The 17315-nt window shown below is 40.2% G+C and overlaps 1 protein-coding gene and 1 long non-coding RNA gene across 4 annotated transcripts in view; both read left to right on the plus strand.

Annotated features, from left to right (window-relative positions):
* LOC144680003 (guanine nucleotide-binding protein G(s) subunit alpha isoforms short-like) overlaps positions 1-2670 on the plus strand; it is a 346956-nt gene extending 344286 nt beyond the window's left edge. For all 3 annotated transcript variants that reach the window (XM_078541076.1, XM_078541077.1, XM_078541078.1), the window contains exon 12: positions 690-2670. In XM_078541076.1, the coding sequence (XP_078397202.1) occupies positions 690-836 (147 nt within the window). In that variant the 3' untranslated portion in view covers positions 837-2670. The remainder of the gene's footprint in view (positions 1-689) is intronic.
* LOC144680013 (uncharacterized) overlaps positions 1-17315 on the plus strand; it is a 773835-nt gene that overhangs the window by 542953 nt on the left and 213567 nt on the right. The gene's annotated exons all lie outside the window — the stretch shown is intronic.

Consider the following 17315-nt stretch of genomic DNA (forward strand, 5'->3'; position numbering starts at 1 on the left):
TTAAAAGCCTTGGAGTTCCATTGCCGAGGGAGAGAGAAGCTGTGAAATACCTCCCTTGTAGCAACAATGGGTGCTTGTGGTAATATTGCTGGATGTTTTATAGATTAAGAATCTATTTGGACTGTTCAATGAAAGGGGTGTGTAGTTAGGAGTCTAGTTAAGTAGAAATCTTTTGGGAACTGTTATAAGACTAAGTCTGACTGTGTAACTGTAATCTTATGTGTGAAACTTTTTCTTTTGTTAATAAATGTTATAATTTAATCTTTAAGATCTCCAAAGGTGGTAGTGGACTCTTCACTTCTGACTTCAGTGTACATACCTTCTCGTAATAAATACAAATTGCAAAATTGTTGTGTTAGCTTGACCAAGTTTACCTTTGGAATTTGGTCAGCCCGGCAATCATTATCTGCCATCCCATTACACTCCCTAAAACCTATCCCTTTTAATATCTCCCTAACGTGTCAAATTTTGTTTCGTAATGCTACCGTGAAGTGCCGTGGGACTTTTAACTGTGCTAAAGGCTACTGATGTTGTTATAGTGATACAATAAAGCCTGTGTCATTTTTATTGCTGAAGGATAAGAGGGTAAACATGTAATGTTGCAAAGGATGCGTACACTGTCATTTGTATTTCTGTGCTGAGCAACTTGGCAGCCCGGACATAATCACAGGTGTTGTTTCTTTCTGCAGAGGATCAGCACAGCAAGTGGAGATGGACGACATTACTGTTACCCTCACTTCACCTGTGCAGTAGACACGGAAAATATCCGCAGAGTATTCAATGACTGTCGAGACATTATTCAAAGGATGCATCTTCGCCAGTATGAACTGTTGTGATGGAGAAACAACCTGAGTTCTTGATTTTTGGACTCCCTGATTCCTTTTTCTTAATGTGCCCGCACAGGGTGGAAGAAATACGAGTGAAGTGTGTCAACTTTGCTCTCTAAACTCCTCTTTCTTCATTCCTCATTTCCTGTGTTTTCCTCTCCATTTTTTGTGCATCACATTCTATCTTTTTTTTTTAAAAAAACTTCTGCTTTTCCCTCTCTGTGGTTCCACTGAGCCCTCTGGCTACCTCTGTGTCTGACAGACGCCTGAGTACACCTCAGCCTGTCTCCCTGCAGGCTCGTAGCTCTACCGTCTAGTCGTCTCTGCCCTTGGGCAGCACATGATGGCACTACCTTCAGACCTCTCCCTGTCCGGGTTTCTTTTCAACACAACACTTGAGAGTACTTGATGGGGGAAATATATTAGGATGAAAATGCACTTTTTGCATCGGGTAATTAAAAAAAAACTGTCGAGGAAGTTCACACAATGTAGCAGCACCACAATATTTAATAGTTTCACTGTTTTCAGCATTAAGAAATGCAGGACGGCTGAAAGAAAAGGACCTCATCTTAAGCCAGTGATGGCCAAGAAGTAAAAAAAAAGAGGCAGGATGTCCAAGTCCTACAAGTAGGAGCAATTTTCTGAGGTCTTGGGGCTATCGAGTCTCACCACATCTTAGATCTTGAACAGAAACTGCTTCGGTCTATACACCTAGGCTGAAAACTACCACACACTAATGTTTGTTCAAGCTGTCCATTATGATCCCTTAGCTTAGATCATGTATGGACAAATAGTCCTACATTTGTTTTTATTTTTGGTTTGTTTTACTGCTGATTATTATCTTGTACAGACTGTAAAATGTATTATTTTGTACAACTTTATTGAAGAAAAATACTTGTAGAAGATCTTTGTGCCTTGATTATGGCTGTACCTGTAAAATGAGCTAAGATGTAAGTATGTTTGATTGCGCTGTACAGCTTTATGTCCAAACCCTGTCTACAGCAGTGGCTGGAGACGGGGAGTTTATCTGTAGAGATTAGTTTTTTTTCTGGTTTATAAAGAAGGAAAATGCTCTTTAGTAAAAGAAAACCTGTATAAATTATGCAAATTAACCACTTACCTTTACAAGAAGAGGTCAGAGGTGACGAGATGTTGCAACATCATGCCTTGTTTTGGATTCTCAGCTTTAACACATCGGAATCCATCCAAGTGTCCAAAATGCAACGTGGAATTATTTCTATGGGAACCAAGGTTTTTTTGCTAGAAGTATACATGTTTGGTAATTCTTCGGTCATTCATAGACCTTCACAAATGCACAGGCATTGTGAATGTGTGAGCACCATTAGATAGGGTCTTAAATCCTTGTACCAACAGCAGCTTTTATTGTGCAAGTAAATAGTAAGAAACGGAAAAAAAAAACAACTAAGGTGTAAACCTTTGTGTCTGGCCTAAGAGAATTACATAATGACATTTTTATTTCTCTTTTAATAAAGAGATATGTTAGAAAAGTTTATTTTAAATATTGTAGAATTTGAGATGTGTGAAAATTTCTCAGACTTGAATAATTTATGCAAATCACATTCTCAGAACAAGTTGTGGTACAGTACGGAAAAAAAAGCAAAAATCGCTGTAGCAATAAGGCATGTCCTTTTTAGTAACTATTACACTGCTTTATATTTTATACCTAGGTGTTTTATGTCTCTGTGAGTATATACTTTTCATGTGTCTGAGATAACTTGTACAATTTGTACAATGTTAAAAAAAAAATTACAGTTGCAATAACAGAAACCTAGTTAAGTGTTAGTTCTATATTACTTTAAAATGGAGATCTGATTTGAACCACCTTCTTTCCCCCACTGTGTATATCATTTAGAGTTTTATTTTTACATTCTCTATGCTAAATTAACATCTACCTTTGCAAAATCTAACTACATTTATGTGTAGGGAAGACGAGGGGAGACATTCACATCAGGAAAATGCAACTCACCATAAAACATTGAGGCAAGTCTTGCACCACATGTTGAGTTTCTATCAATGAATCAGTATGTGATTGTGTTTATTGGTGTAGAGGTGATGAGATATCTTGTCCTCCCGTCTCCGATGCTGTGAAAATTAAATTCTCAAACTGAGAGATGATTAGATCAATCAAGACAGATGTGAGACAAAAAATCATAGCTTAACATTTATAATCCACTCTGCATTGTAAAACTCTTTAGCACACCCAGAAATTTTAATTTGCATTTTTTGAAATCGACAGTATTCTTTTTCTAAGGGTAAATGACAGTTTATCTATTAATTGCAATCAATTTGTTTCAAATCACGTTTGACTAAAATAATTATTGCTATGAAATGCACTATTTTAACCCAGTGTACCGTAGGAGAAGGCTTTCTCCCTTTGTAACAAAATCCTAAACAAATGATTTACAAATGGCTTTAGAGTTTAATTTCACAGTGCACAAAGCTGGTGCAGACACGATGGGTTAAGTGGCCTGTTTCTATGCCGTAAACTTTCTATGATTCTTCCCTGCCTTTTGGGACTTAATAAGCTAAAGCAAATTTTTGGAAACTAGGTGCTGCACTTGGTATTCTTTCTGCACCCTGATCCAGGATTGGAATTAAGCACAGACTTTTAGGATCAAAATCTTGCCTCCCTGATGGCTATAAAGATTCTTTATGTGTGAGATGGGTTTGATTACAGGCTCACAGTCCAGAAATACCCATATACTATTGCCTAGATGGCGCTGTTTTGCAATTGGGTTTAGGTTAGTTGCTATATTGGGTAGAGTAGCAGAGGCTTGCTTTTGACAGTGCTACACTTGAGCAGAGAGCGTTCAACACTTCTTCTCCATGACAGTAGTGGGAAAAGGAGTTCTAGGCCTCCAAGCAAAAAAAAATTGACACAGATTTCAATACGTGGAATAAGTACCTTCTGGTGGATAAGCACTTTACTATTAATGTAAGAATGGGGCTTTGGATCAGGTGATGCTCAAGAAAAGCAAAAAATCAATTTAAGTGTCAATACTTATACTAGAGTATATTTTTTCAAGATGTTTTTTGATGGGTTGAAATAATGAAACCTATGTTACGGGATTCTGATGTTTCTAGAATGACCTATTGCTCTTTAACTCTCTGTGTCAGTAACAAAGGAACCCATCTATCTTCCGGGAAGGCAATGCTTGCTAGGAATGGCACTCACACATACACATGGGCCATTCCTAGCAAGTATTGTGTATTGGGAGCCCTTCATAATTCTGATGAAATCGGATAATATAGGAAGTTGGGATCCAGTTAGCTCCAGCCAGGATAATATCTCTTATCCTCGGTAGTCTATTTTTTTTTTAAAAGAGGAAATTAATCTTTGTTTAAAAAAAGAGTTTCAAGTTTTATTGTAATGACTTTTCCAAAGGATTGTTTAGGTTTGCTGGTCGATTATGCAGATTAATAACTTCAAACATTAGTTGAAGTCATCCACAGCAGAACCACCCTTTAGGAGAGAGGTTAGTGCTCAGCATATAGAAGGGTCTAAATGTAGATATTCCTGAAAGGATCTTGGATGTGATAAGTTTCAGTGATGAAAACTTCAAACTTTTTAATGTACGAAAGTGAACAATTAATGTCCAAGAGGTATAATTATTTCAATTCTTCCTTTATGAAATGGGCAAACACTTGCAGGAGAGCACCAAAAGTGCATTTTCAGATTGATAATGAATATAGGGAAAGTACATAAGCTAAGATAGGTAATTATGTAGAACGAGTTAAATACTCCAGTGTGACTCAGGAACTTGCCAATCTTTAGCAGAGGTTTAGAGTTCAAGAGCATCCCGGGTTGAATCTGCACTCTTGTGTTCTATTTGATCTTAATAAGGGCATTGCAGTTAGCCTTAGTTATGAAGAGGAAATTGGTAGCCGAGATTCTTGATCTGATCACACTCCAGAGCCTCCTGAAAGCTGCATGGGCCAGTTGGGTGAGGAAGACAGTGAACTAAACTGCTCCCCCTTGTGGATGAGCTGACTACCAATGCACCATGTGAATAATCCCAACCATGAAACCATGGACTGAGTAGTGTGGACTTGATGACTGGGTGACGTAATCTTTTTACCTCTGCAGGTAATGTGAGCAAATAAAAGTTAAAACCTGTTAGCCCCTCATTGACCAAGCTGTGCCCAGTTAGAGTCGGGAAGCCTTGTGATTATGGTACCAGACTAGAAACAGTGACCTTGTAAATTCAAATTTCTACCAAGGCAAAGTGTGAAATTATGTTCAGTAAATCTGTTAAATTGTATGCTGGCATCAGAAAAAAGGGACCATGATCGCTGCTGGCTGGTTGTTAAAAACCCCAACTTGTTAACCAATGTCCTTCAGGAAAAAAGTCTGCCAGAAATAAGAACAAAAAGTGCTGGAAAATCTCAGTAGGTCTGGCAGCACCTGTAGAGAGAGAGAGAAACAGAGTTTACATTTCGAGTCCATATGACTGTTCTTTAGCGATTAGTTGAAGTCATCCACAGCAGGTCTGTCATCTTACCCTGTTTTGGCCTCCAGCTGGCTCCAGTCCCACACAAGGTGGCTGTCTCTGAATGCCTTCAGGGCAACTACAGATGGGCCTTGGAACCATAGTGCATGATGTCTTGTGCATTCCCCCCTTTCATTGACAGCGATGCCTTGAGCCGTCCACACCCTAAGCTCTGGAATTTCCTCCCTAAACCTCTGCCTCTCTCTTAAAACCTACCTCTTTTAGTTACCTGGCCTAATACCTCCTCCTTTGGCTCTGTCTCAGTTTTTGTCTGATTACACTCCTGTGAAGAGCCTTGGGACATTTTCCTACTTTAAAGGCTCTATTTATATAACTAACCAAACTAGTCAAACGGACTCGAAACTTTAACTCTGTTTCTCTCCACAGATGTTGCCAGACCTACAAACATACAAATTAGGAGCAGGAGTAGGCCACTCGGCCCCTCAAGCCTGCTCCGCCATTCAATAAGATCATGGCTGATCTGAATGTAACCTCAACCCCACATTTCCGGCTACCCCCAAAAATCTTGCACCCCTTTTTAATCAAGAATCTATCTAATTCTGCCTTAAAAATATTCAAGACTCTGCTTCCACCACCTTTTGAGATAGAGAGTTCCAAAGATACTGCACCCTGAGAGAAAAAAATGTCTCCTTATCTGTGTCTTAAATGAGCAACCCCTTATTTTTAAAGTGACCCCTAGTTCTAGATTCTCCCACATCCTCTACACATCCACTCTGTCAAGTCCCCTCAGAATCTTAAAAGGTTTCAATCAAGTCACCTCTTACTTTTCTAAATTCCAGTTGATACAGGCCAAACCTGTCCAGCCTTTCCTCATAAGAAAACCCACCCATCCTTGGTATTAGCCTAGTAAACCTTCTCTAAACTGCCTCTAATGCATTTACATCTTTCTTTAAATAAGGAAATCAGTACTGTACACAATACTCCAGATGTGGTCTCACCAATGCCCTGTATACCTGAAACATAATCTCCCTGCTTTTGTAATCAAATCCCCTCACAATAAATGATAACATTATATTAGCTTTCCTAACTACTTGCTATATCTGCATACTAACCTTTTGTGATTCATGCACGAGGACACCTAGATCCCTCTGAATCTGAGCTCTGCAATCTCTCACCACTTAGCTAATAAGCTTTTTATTCTTCCTGCCAAAATGAATGATTTCACATTTGTCCACATTATAGTCCATTTGCCAGATCTTTGCCCATTCACTTAACCTATCTTTTTCACTTTGTAGCCTCCTTATGTCCTCTTCTCAATTTACTTTCCTACCTATCTTTGTGTCATCAGCAAATTTATCCACCATTCCTTTGGTCCCTTCATCCAAGTCATTTATATAATTGTAAAAAGTTGAGGCCCCAGCACTAATCCCTGTGGCACACCACTCGTCACATCATGCCTGTCAAAAAAAGACCCATTTATGCCAAGTCTCTGCTTCCTGTTAGCTAGCCAATCTTTCAATGCCAATATGTTACCCCCTACACCACGGGCTTTTATTTTCTGCAATAACCTTTGATGTGGCACCTTATCAAATGCCTTCTGGAAATCTAAGTACAGTACATCCACTGGTTCCCCTTTATCCACAGCACATGTGACTCCATCAAAGAACTCCAATAAATTGGTTAAAAATGATTTCCCTTTTACAAAAGCATATTGACTCTGAATTTTTCTAAGTGCCTTGCTATAACATCTTTACTAATAGCTTCTAACATTTTCCCTATGACAGATGTTAGGCTAACTGGCCTATAGTTTCCTGCTTTCTGTCTCCCTCCCTTTTTGAGTAAATTAGTTATATTAGCTATTTTCCAATCTAATGGACCTTCCTCAAATCCAGGGAATTTTGGAAAATTAAAACCAATGCATCAACTATCTCACTAGCCACTTCTTTGGAGTCTTTAGGGTGAAGTCCATCTGGACCTGGAGATTTGTCAGCCTGCAGCCCCAACAATTTGCTCAATACCACTTCCCTGGTTATCGTAATTTTCCTAAGTTCCTCCCTCCCCCCCCACCTCCCACCTTCCATCTGCTGATTTACAGCTACTTCTGGGATGTTACTTGTGTCCCCTATAGTGGAGACCGAGGCAAAATACCTGTTTAATTCACCAGCCATCTCCCTACTTTCCATTATCATTCCCCAGATGCACACTCTATAGGACCAAAGCTCACTTTAACTTTTTTCTTACTTAAATATCTAAAGAAACTCTTACTATCTGTCTTTATATTACTAGCTAGCTTTCTCTCATACTCTAATTGTTCCCTCATTAATCTTCTTGTCTTTGCTGTTCTTTATATTCTTTCCAATCTTCTGACCTGTGTAATTATATACTTTACATTTGACCTGCTGAGTTTTTTCAGCATTTTCTGTTTTTAGTTCAGATTTCCAGCATCTGCAGCATTTTTGTTTTTTATTTATATAACTGTAATGTTGCTGTTGTCTTGCCAGTGTTACCCATATTCCAGGAACACGTCTTTGATAAGAAGGTGCTGTTGAGCAGTATGTGTGGATACTTGAACTTCCTTTGCCAGTGGAAATTTGTTAAGGAAAAGCAAAGGAGCCAGAGCCTAATGACTGGAGTGCAAGGGGGATAAGATATCTTCGAAACCGGTCCAAAATGTGTGCTTGACATTTCTTGCAACTTGTCATAATATCGCAATCACTTTGAGGTCATAGGAGCTTGTTTCCTTGCACTGTGAACGGGCAGTGCTGGGAGGAGGGGTTTAGGTAGGAGTCAGGACTGAGTGGAGATACTGTTCAGAATTTACTTGCTTAATGTTTGACAAATGCGGATATCTTGAATCAGCCTCGGGAGCACCATCGATTCTTTCTTCAGGTTTGGACTTCTGCAGGGTACCGGCGGAGTGAGAGAAAGGCGGGGGATGAGTTTACCCTTTGAAGAAACAGTCGGACAGTTGCGATGGCAGACAGATAACTCTTCCTTCAGTTCTGCTCAGGCCCCAGCCACCCTTTAGGCTGCACGGTGACCCTAAGCGATCGGGTTTCAGTGATCTACAATAGATGCCCCTACGTGTTCTCCAACTAAGATAAAGGCAAAATACTGCGGACGCTGGAAATTGAAAAGAAAATGCAGGAAAAGCTCAGCAGGTCTAACAGCATCTGTGGAGAGGAAAGACAGAGTTAACGTTCCCAGTCCGTTTGACTCCTCTTCAGAGCTCTGTTTCTGTGCTCTCCAACTCTCGTCTGAGTTTTAACGTGAATGCAACCACGTTAAACCGTCATGGATGTAAACCTGTCTTTCCTGAAGAAGGCACCAGCTATATTGGAATACCTGGTGCTTTATATTGCTCCATAACTTGAACAGAATGTTTTTGCATGTCCTCGTGAATTCCGGAGTCTGTGCCGTAATTGGCATCTACAAACCATCAGCCGTTCGAGAGATTTGATGTTGGGAGATTCTTTGAAAGGTGCTTATTAAATAACAATGGCCAGCTCTGCGGTCTGGTCAGGATTTCTCATTCCTGCTGCCTGCCTCTCCAAAGACCAATGACCCTGGTGCCCACCAAGCTCCCATTGTCACCCACTCCTCTCCCAAATCTCGCTCTCCCCATTCTGGCCGACTGAGTGAGCGATGCAGCCACCGTGAATCCGTTGTGTTCTGAACTCAAACACTGCATGGACGAGCGAAGTGCCCTATATACCCCCTGTGAATAATCAGTGGAAGTTTCCGGCTGCAAGAACATTGAAATTAATTTTAGTTTCAGTAGTTAACGTAATCTTGTAGATGCGAGAACATAACCTGCATTATATCTTCTTGTGATCCTCCTCTCGCTTTGGAATGCTTGTGGGGGTGGGGAGGGGGCTGTATCTAATATATGGGCATTACAGTTTGTTTCACAGTTTTTAATTGTGAGATTACCATTTTACTATATTGCCACCTCTTTTTAAATGGGTTAAAAAGGCTGCTCCTGATTTCGCAACATCCTAAATTTAACAAGCTTATCTTTCCCCCTCTGGCTGAAGGTTTAAATGTTATGAAATGTGTGTAAATTCGGGTTTTCTGTAACCCGCTGTAAAAAGGTTTAACTTCTACAGTTAAATAGAACTTCCTAAACAGCAGGAGCAAAAAAAAAAAAATGTGTTTTCATGAGTTCTTGAACCTGGATCGTAAATATATTTTCTTAAGTAAGGGGAATGCTTTTTTTTAAAAAAAAACTCTGGCAGGATTCTGACCTGGGAGAAAATATCTTGGAAGTGAAGTTTCCGAATAACAGACAAAATCGACAGAGATGGAGTTCATTAGGAACTGTTGTCAAGCCACAGGTGAAAATGTAATGTGGGTGTTAAAACCCACTAACAATTGGACATACCCAAGCTTTTGGAACTCTAGAAACAACTCTAAACTCGAGAACATTAACCTGCAATTATATCTTGAAAATATAAGAGTACAGTGGTTACCATCTGCAAAACCTTCCTTTTAATTTCAACCTATCCCATTTCTTTTTGATTGCTACGTGAAACTCTGAAAGCATCTGATTTAATGAGATGGAAGAAAAATACAAAAAAAAAAGTGAACCTTACACTGAAAACTGAATGGAAACAAATTCAAAATATGAAAGTTATGGCTACACAGTGCTGTGCGTCTGTAGTGTGGATTTGAGAAGCTCTGGGGAGCAATTTTCTAGTTTGGCGGTATTAAATGTTGGCCATAAAATTCCAAAGTGTTTCGACGCCTGACTCACCTTCATTTTTTTCAATGAAACTGGCGCCATCCACAGTGCATGCTGCTGGTGGAATGGCGAGTGGTGCCAAGGGACACTCAGAGCCGGGCACTGATTCTCCAACTGGGATCCGCAGAGCCTTGCCAGGATGGCCCGCGAAACAATGAGAGTGGAGCCGTTACTGTGGCAGGGATATTCCAACGCAGGAAAGGCGCTAACTAGCAAAAAGTGAGAGATGTCTTACCCCACAGCAGCCGTGCAGTGAGTAACCGGGGTTGTGGGGGCGGAAGCTGTCAGATCTGAAACCCAAAACAGGGTGCACTTCGGCTTAATCTCACTCCAGGAAAACGGGGAGGTGAAGTATTCAACAGGCGTGTTTCAAAAAAAAAAGAGTTCCTTTTAACCGGCTACCCATGAACTTTACCTTGACTAATCCATTTGAAACGGGCCGTTCAAAAAAAAGTTGATGTGGCGGATATCTCAAAAGTCGAAGATTTTTTTTAGCCATGGCTGTCCGCTTTTAGAGAGGGGGAAAAAAAACACATTTTTGATATTTTATTTGGTATATTAGCATCTTGTTGTAGACTTTCTGCTGTGCATGGTCGAATATCCCACTAAACTGGACCGAGGTGAATTATCTTTGTTATGGAAACTATAGGGTAACTTGTCATTAATATAATTCGTTTCTGTCTTGTTTTCTTGCCACACCATAATACATTTTTGACCTGGAAATTGCTTTAGCCGATATTAGTATGACATTCCTTCCCGAATTAATTCGCCTAGTGTTATGGATCTGGACCTCAGTGCCCCAGCAGTTATTTCTTCAAATAGCAAATTGTGAAATTCAACTCAATCTGGTAATTGGTCCACTAACATCCGGAATTGACCAGGATCAGATGCTGGATTATTGTAAGAAAAAAATGAAATTGATTTATTAATATCTTTAAGGAGGTGAAACTGACATAAATGCGGAATCTCGGTTACAGATGGAGAAGCTGAGGCTGTTCACCTTGGAGAAGTGAAGATTAAGAGATTTGATTGAGGTGTTCAAAATCATAAGGAGTCTGGATGGTTTATATACAGAGAACAAAAATAAAAATAGCTGGAAAAACTCAGCAGGTCTGACAGCATCTGCGGAGAGGAACACAGTTAACGTTTCGACTCCGTATGACTCTACAACAGAACTAAGTTGAAGAGTCATACGGACTCGAAAGTTAACTGTGTTCCTCTCCGCGGATGCTGACTTTATCCAGCTATTTTTATTTTTGTTTTTGTTTTGGATTTCCAGCATCCGCAGTTTTTTTGCTTTTATATACAGAGAATCTGTTTCCATTGGCAGAAAGGTCATGAACCAGGGGTCACCGATTTAAGGTGATTGGCAACAGAAACAATGATGACATGAGAAGGAACTGTTTTTATGCATCAAGTGCTTAGGATCTGGAATATAGTACCTGAAGGTGTGGTGGAGGCAGATTCAGTTGTGCCTTTCAAATGAAAATTGGATAATTGTGCAAAGAGATGAAAATTGCAGGGCTACAGAGAAAAGGTGAGGGGAGTGGGTTGCCCTTGCAGAGAGCCGGCACAGACCTGATAGCCAATGGCCTCCTCTGTGTTCTAACCATTGTGTATCATTTCAGTTTCATACAGTGGTTGACTGCTAAGTGCCCTTTACAACTTTCGCAGGGCAACTGCAATTGAAATTAAATACCACCATACCTGAAACACCCATATCCCAAGAACAAATAAAAGTGATGTATTTTAAATAGGTTAATTGCAAACCGTTACATCATTGGAGAAAGGAATGTCATGTGTACATATTAAGCGTTTGTCCACTAATGTTGGCAACAGTAATTTTGAGGCTTTGATCTCAAAATGAATCATGGATGATTTTCTATCGTGGATAGAATGTATGTGTTCTAACATTTCCAGTGATCAGTATGTTTTGTATGAAAGTGATGTATGTTTTCTTACCGCTTGGAGTGTGTATGTCAATTAAATACCTTCAACAGCAATCTTTTGTGAGTTTTAAACTAAATTTAGGAAATTTATTCTCACACTTACCCAGAATCTAAACACAAAGTCTCACACACATAAAGATTAGATACAGATGACGGTAATATACTTAGAAAGCTTATGATTATATCAGTCCCTGATTTACAGTCTCTGGCCTCCCATGAAGCAGGCCTTTAATTTCTTAGGCGGTTTCAGTGTTTTGAAATTGAAGTTAGGGCCTTGTAAAGTGAAGGATTCTCAGCACGCTTTGATGGTTCTTGTAGTCGAATTTCTAAGAGGTTGGTTCTCAGGTGAACTTGAAGTTGAAATAGCTTGGGGGAGTCTTTCTCTCTGTTGGGATTCTCCTGCTTTCAAGATATTGCTGTCAATTACCTTGGCTGTTTGGTGACTTGCAGCTACTTTGTGGTCTGGTTTTCTGACCACCAAACTATTGGTTCAATAGCTTTCTGATGGAAAGGCCTAAAAACAGACTTTGCTCATTTTTAAAAAGCAGTCAGAAAATGTGGCTGCCTCACCATGTGACTTTCACAAGATCAAGTTCCTTTCCAAATAAGGAGTGGTGTTTATGTTGATTCCACCATTCTGTGTTGTGGCTTAATGAGATTTACATAGGTAGTTTGAATAGAGAAAACTTATAATACAAAGGAACGTTATGGGGTCCATTCATCTCCATCTGCCACCAATTGGGTTGAGATCTCCCCTTTTGTTCAGGATGAGAACTCAGTTTTTTCCAGTTTTTAAAAGTGTTGACTGAAAGCTCATTTACTAGGGCATGAAAACAGTATGCAAAAGCTCTTTAATTACACAATTGCTACAGTGCCTTACAATTATCATTGGAAGATGGTTGGTTACATGACCATTACCTTCATATGATTTGGTGCCTTATACTTTTATAGGCAGGAGCTTAACTTCCAAAAGGAAACAATGGATATATTCAGGAAACCCTCCATTATACACAATAAGCAGTTGATATTGTACTGTTGCTATATAAGCCTTTTGGTTTCAGCATAACTCACTCACTCCAGTGTTATAGAAAAATCACCAAATTTTGGCAACTCCAAAACTAAAGAGGGACAGGCCATTGGACATGGGATAGGAAGATAATTTGAAAACTCTGTCTTTTTAATGAGATAATGAAGCACACTTCACGAGTGAAGCTATGAGTAACATGCACAAAAATCTCGGCTGACTCTCCAGAACAGTACTAAGGATGTGTTGCTAAGACTTTATAATTGAGGCCCCCATCACCTGCTCAAATGAATGTCAAAACTCCACAATGCTATTTTCAAGAAGAGTAGGGAGTTATCCCTGGTGTCCTAGCAATATTTGTCCCATAATTAACATCATAAAACTGATCTCAAATTGGAAAAAAGACTTGTGTTTACATCATGCTTTTCCTGACCACTGGATGTCTCAAAGTGCTTTACAGCTAATTAATTTCTTCTTGAAGTTTATTCACTGTTGTAATGTAAAAAGCAGTAGTTAATTTGTACTCAGCAAACACCCACAAAAGAGTAATATGATAGTGACCAAATAATCTGTTTTATGATGTTAATTATGGGATGAATATTGCCAGGACATCAGGGATAACTCCCTACTTTTCAAAATAGCATTGTGGAGTTTTGACATCTGTCTGAGCAGGTGATGGGGCCTCAATTTAAAGTCTTAGCAACACATCCTCAGTACTGTTCTGGAGTGTCAGCCTAGACTTTTGTGCTTAAGCCCTGGAGCAGTACTTGATCTTTGAATCTTGTGATTCAGAGGCAAGTGTGCTATTGATTGAGCCACAGTTGATGCACAATAGCCAAGAATTATATAACTTCTGTCACTTACAGAAGATACACAAGCTACAACCTGACTAGGGATAAGACTACGAGGTGACTTCCCATTGCCTTCCTTGTGTGTGCTTAAAGTAAACACAAATCATCTTTCTGAAGGATCCTCCACCTGTAAGTAGCCATTGTCACTCGAGGTTCTAGCTCTTCCGCCATCACCACCAAAAATTCACTGGTTCCACCATTGACCATGTTTCATAACCCTTATCTGGGCCTGGGGTGATTTGTAAAAGGGCAGGGACCCTACCACCCTAAACACATGGCTGTCCCCTCTTGGCCTGAGACTATGACCTCTAGTTAGTTCTACACCCTCCCTTGTAGGTGAAACAACCTCTCAGCAACTACCCTGTCAAGCCCTTTAAGAATTTTGTAGCTTCTGCTACAGAAGACACACATGATACACACTGAGTGGTACGGGATGGAAGTAAATACCAAACATGGGTTAAAATCCCAGTAATAGTTTGAAAATTTGAGTTCAGTTTTGGAAAAAAAAAACCTGGGAACCAAACTGACCATGAAGCAGTTGGATTGTAAGACAAACACAACTAGCTTGCTAATATTCTTTCGTGAAGAAAACCTGCCGTCCAAATGTGGCCTGGCCAGTGACACACACATGCTGAAAATCAATTTTTAAAGATGGATACTGGAGAAGTACCAGTAGATTGAAAACAAGCCATTGTAGGATCTATGTTCAAAAATAGTGATAAAATAGACACAACTGCAGAGTAAAAATTGATCAGCAGTAAACCTGAGTAGATCTGTATAACAATAATTTAGAAAAGAACACTGACTGTGGATTTGGAAGGAGTAAGATCTTATCTAAACAATCTTCTTTAGGATATGACAACCAAAGTGGACAGTACGTAGAAGAACCCTACAATGTGATTTCCAAAAGCCAATTGCTAAGTCACCTGCAAAAGAGTTGTCATTAAATTGAAAGCAACAGAGTTGTCAGGGTAAACCTTGGTAATCATAGGGCAATCAAACGATGTGTCTACAACAAAAACTACTCTTTAGGTGACTTTAGGATTTGGGGGGGGACTGAATGCTCATAATCATAGAATGAGTGTACAAGGAGCTGTTGAGTCTACACCAGCTCTTTCAAAGAGCAAGTCAGTGGGTCCCACTCGCTCCCCATATCCCTGAAATTTTTTCTTCAAGTATTTAGCCAATTCTCTTTTGAAGGCTGCTCCTGAATCTTTACTCACCATCCAATCGGGAGGTGCATTTCAAACCGTAACCACTCATTGCAGAATGAGTTTTTCTTCATGTTGCCTTTGGTTCTTTTGCCAGTTACTTTAAAACTCTGTGCCCTGGTTATTAATTGAATTTTAACTAGAGGAAGTGTGACCTAAAAAGGGAATAAATGTACAATGGTGCAGCTGAGTAGTTAGTCTGAGGGGGGCCGTGAAGAGCTGCAACAAAGGATAAGCAACAAGATAGCACACAGCACAGCAACAAATGACTGCAAATGGAAGGATTAAATCCTCTGACATTAATTGAATAATACAGAGCTATTTCAATTCACTAAAGCTAGAAAGTAATACAGTCCCAGGACAGTTTAAACTAATTTAGCCCCGATGAGCTATATTCAAAAAGATAATATTTTTAAAATACATTGTATATAAGTATAATAATATTGATATACATTACAATATATATTTGTAAGATACCAGCCTAGAAAATGACAGATGTTTGGGTAAGAGAAGACGATGATTATCTCATCAAGGATTCAAGACAAGGCCGCAACACATCATTATCACAAAAGATTAAATCTCCTGGTGGTTTCCAACAGTGGTTCTTCAACTTTTTTGACTGAATCCATCAAAAAAACTTTGATACCAATTCATGTCCGACTAAGAATGGATAATGGTAAGTTGAAAAAGAAAGCTCGATTTGAGTCTGGGACATATTTTTCACAGTGTCCTAGGCCCAATCATCTTCAACTGCTTCATCAATGACCTTCCTTCCATCATAAGGTCAGAAGTGGGGATGTTCACTGATGATTGCACAATGATCAGCACCATTCGCAACTCCTCAGATACTGAAGCAGTCCATGTCCAAATGCAGCAAGACCTGGACAATATCCAGGCTTGGACTGACAAGTGGCAAGTAACATTCGCGCCACACAAGTATCAGGCAACAACCATCTCCAACAAGAGAGAATCCAAACATCGCCCCTTGATGTTCAATGGCATTACCATCATTGAATCCCCCACTATCAACATTGTGGGGGGTTACCATTGACCAGAAACTGAACTGGACCAGCCATATAAATGCTGTGGCTACAAAAGCAGGTCAGAGGCTAGGATTGTGCAACGAGTAACTCACTTCCTGATTCCTCAAAGCCTGCCCACCATCTACAAGGCACAAGTCAGGAATGTACTGGAAAACTCCCCACTTGCCTGGATGAGTGCAGCTCCCACAACACTCAAGAAGCTGGACACTGTCCAGGACAAAGCAGCCCACTTGATTGGCACCACATCAACAAACATTCACTCCCGCCATCACCGACACACAGTAGCAGCAGTGTGTACCAACTACAAGATGCACTGCAGGAATTCACCAAGGCTCCTTTGACAGCACCTTCCAAACCCACGACCACTACCACCTAGAAGGACAAGGGCAGCAGATAAATGGGAACAGCACCACCTGGAAGTTCCCTCTTCACTCACCATCCTCACTTGGAAATATATCGCCGTTCCTTCACTGTCACTGGGTGAAAATCCTGGAACTCCCTTCCTAACAGCACTGTGGGTGTACCTGCACCACATGGACTGCAGCGGTTCAATAAGGCAGCTCACCATCACCTTCTCAAGGGCAACTAGGGATGGGCAATAGATGTTGGCCCAGCCAGCGAAGCCCACATCCCATGGATGGTAAAAAAGTTTGACAATAAGTTTTTTTTTCTATCTTTGTTTGTGCTGGATCTCCAGAGAGACTATTATTAGCAGTTGGGAAATATAGTGCATGATGTTATGGACAGGGGAGAGAGGCAAACTGAACTCCATTATTTTTCCTGCTATCTGTCCGTTAGCGGAGGTGTTTTAATTTTTGAAATAGACTGACATGTTTCCACAAACCTTCTGTTTGTGAATTCAATTTTAAAGTGACTTGCAGCAAACTCTCTTTAGGGTTAAATCAGGAGTATTGTTCATTCACGCATTCAAACCCAAGTGATGCTCTTCATACAAACACACACATACACAAGCAAAGCCCAAAGGCAGAATTTTGCCATCGGCCAGCAGGGGGCGGGGCCCGCTCACCAACACATAAAATGATGCAGGATGAGGTCAGGCGGAACCCCCAACGTCATCCTGCCCCATTTAAATTTTCAGGAAGGTGGGGGCACAGCAAAATTAGCAGCGGGCCCACCGACCTGTCAATGGCCACTTGAGGCCATTAACAGGATCATTTAAACAATTAAAGGACC

The sequence above is a fragment of the Cetorhinus maximus genome, chromosome 4 (assembly GCF_964194155.1).
Source record: "Cetorhinus maximus chromosome 4, sCetMax3.hap1.1, whole genome shotgun sequence".
Taxonomy (NCBI): domain Eukaryota; kingdom Metazoa; phylum Chordata; class Chondrichthyes; order Lamniformes; family Cetorhinidae; genus Cetorhinus; species Cetorhinus maximus.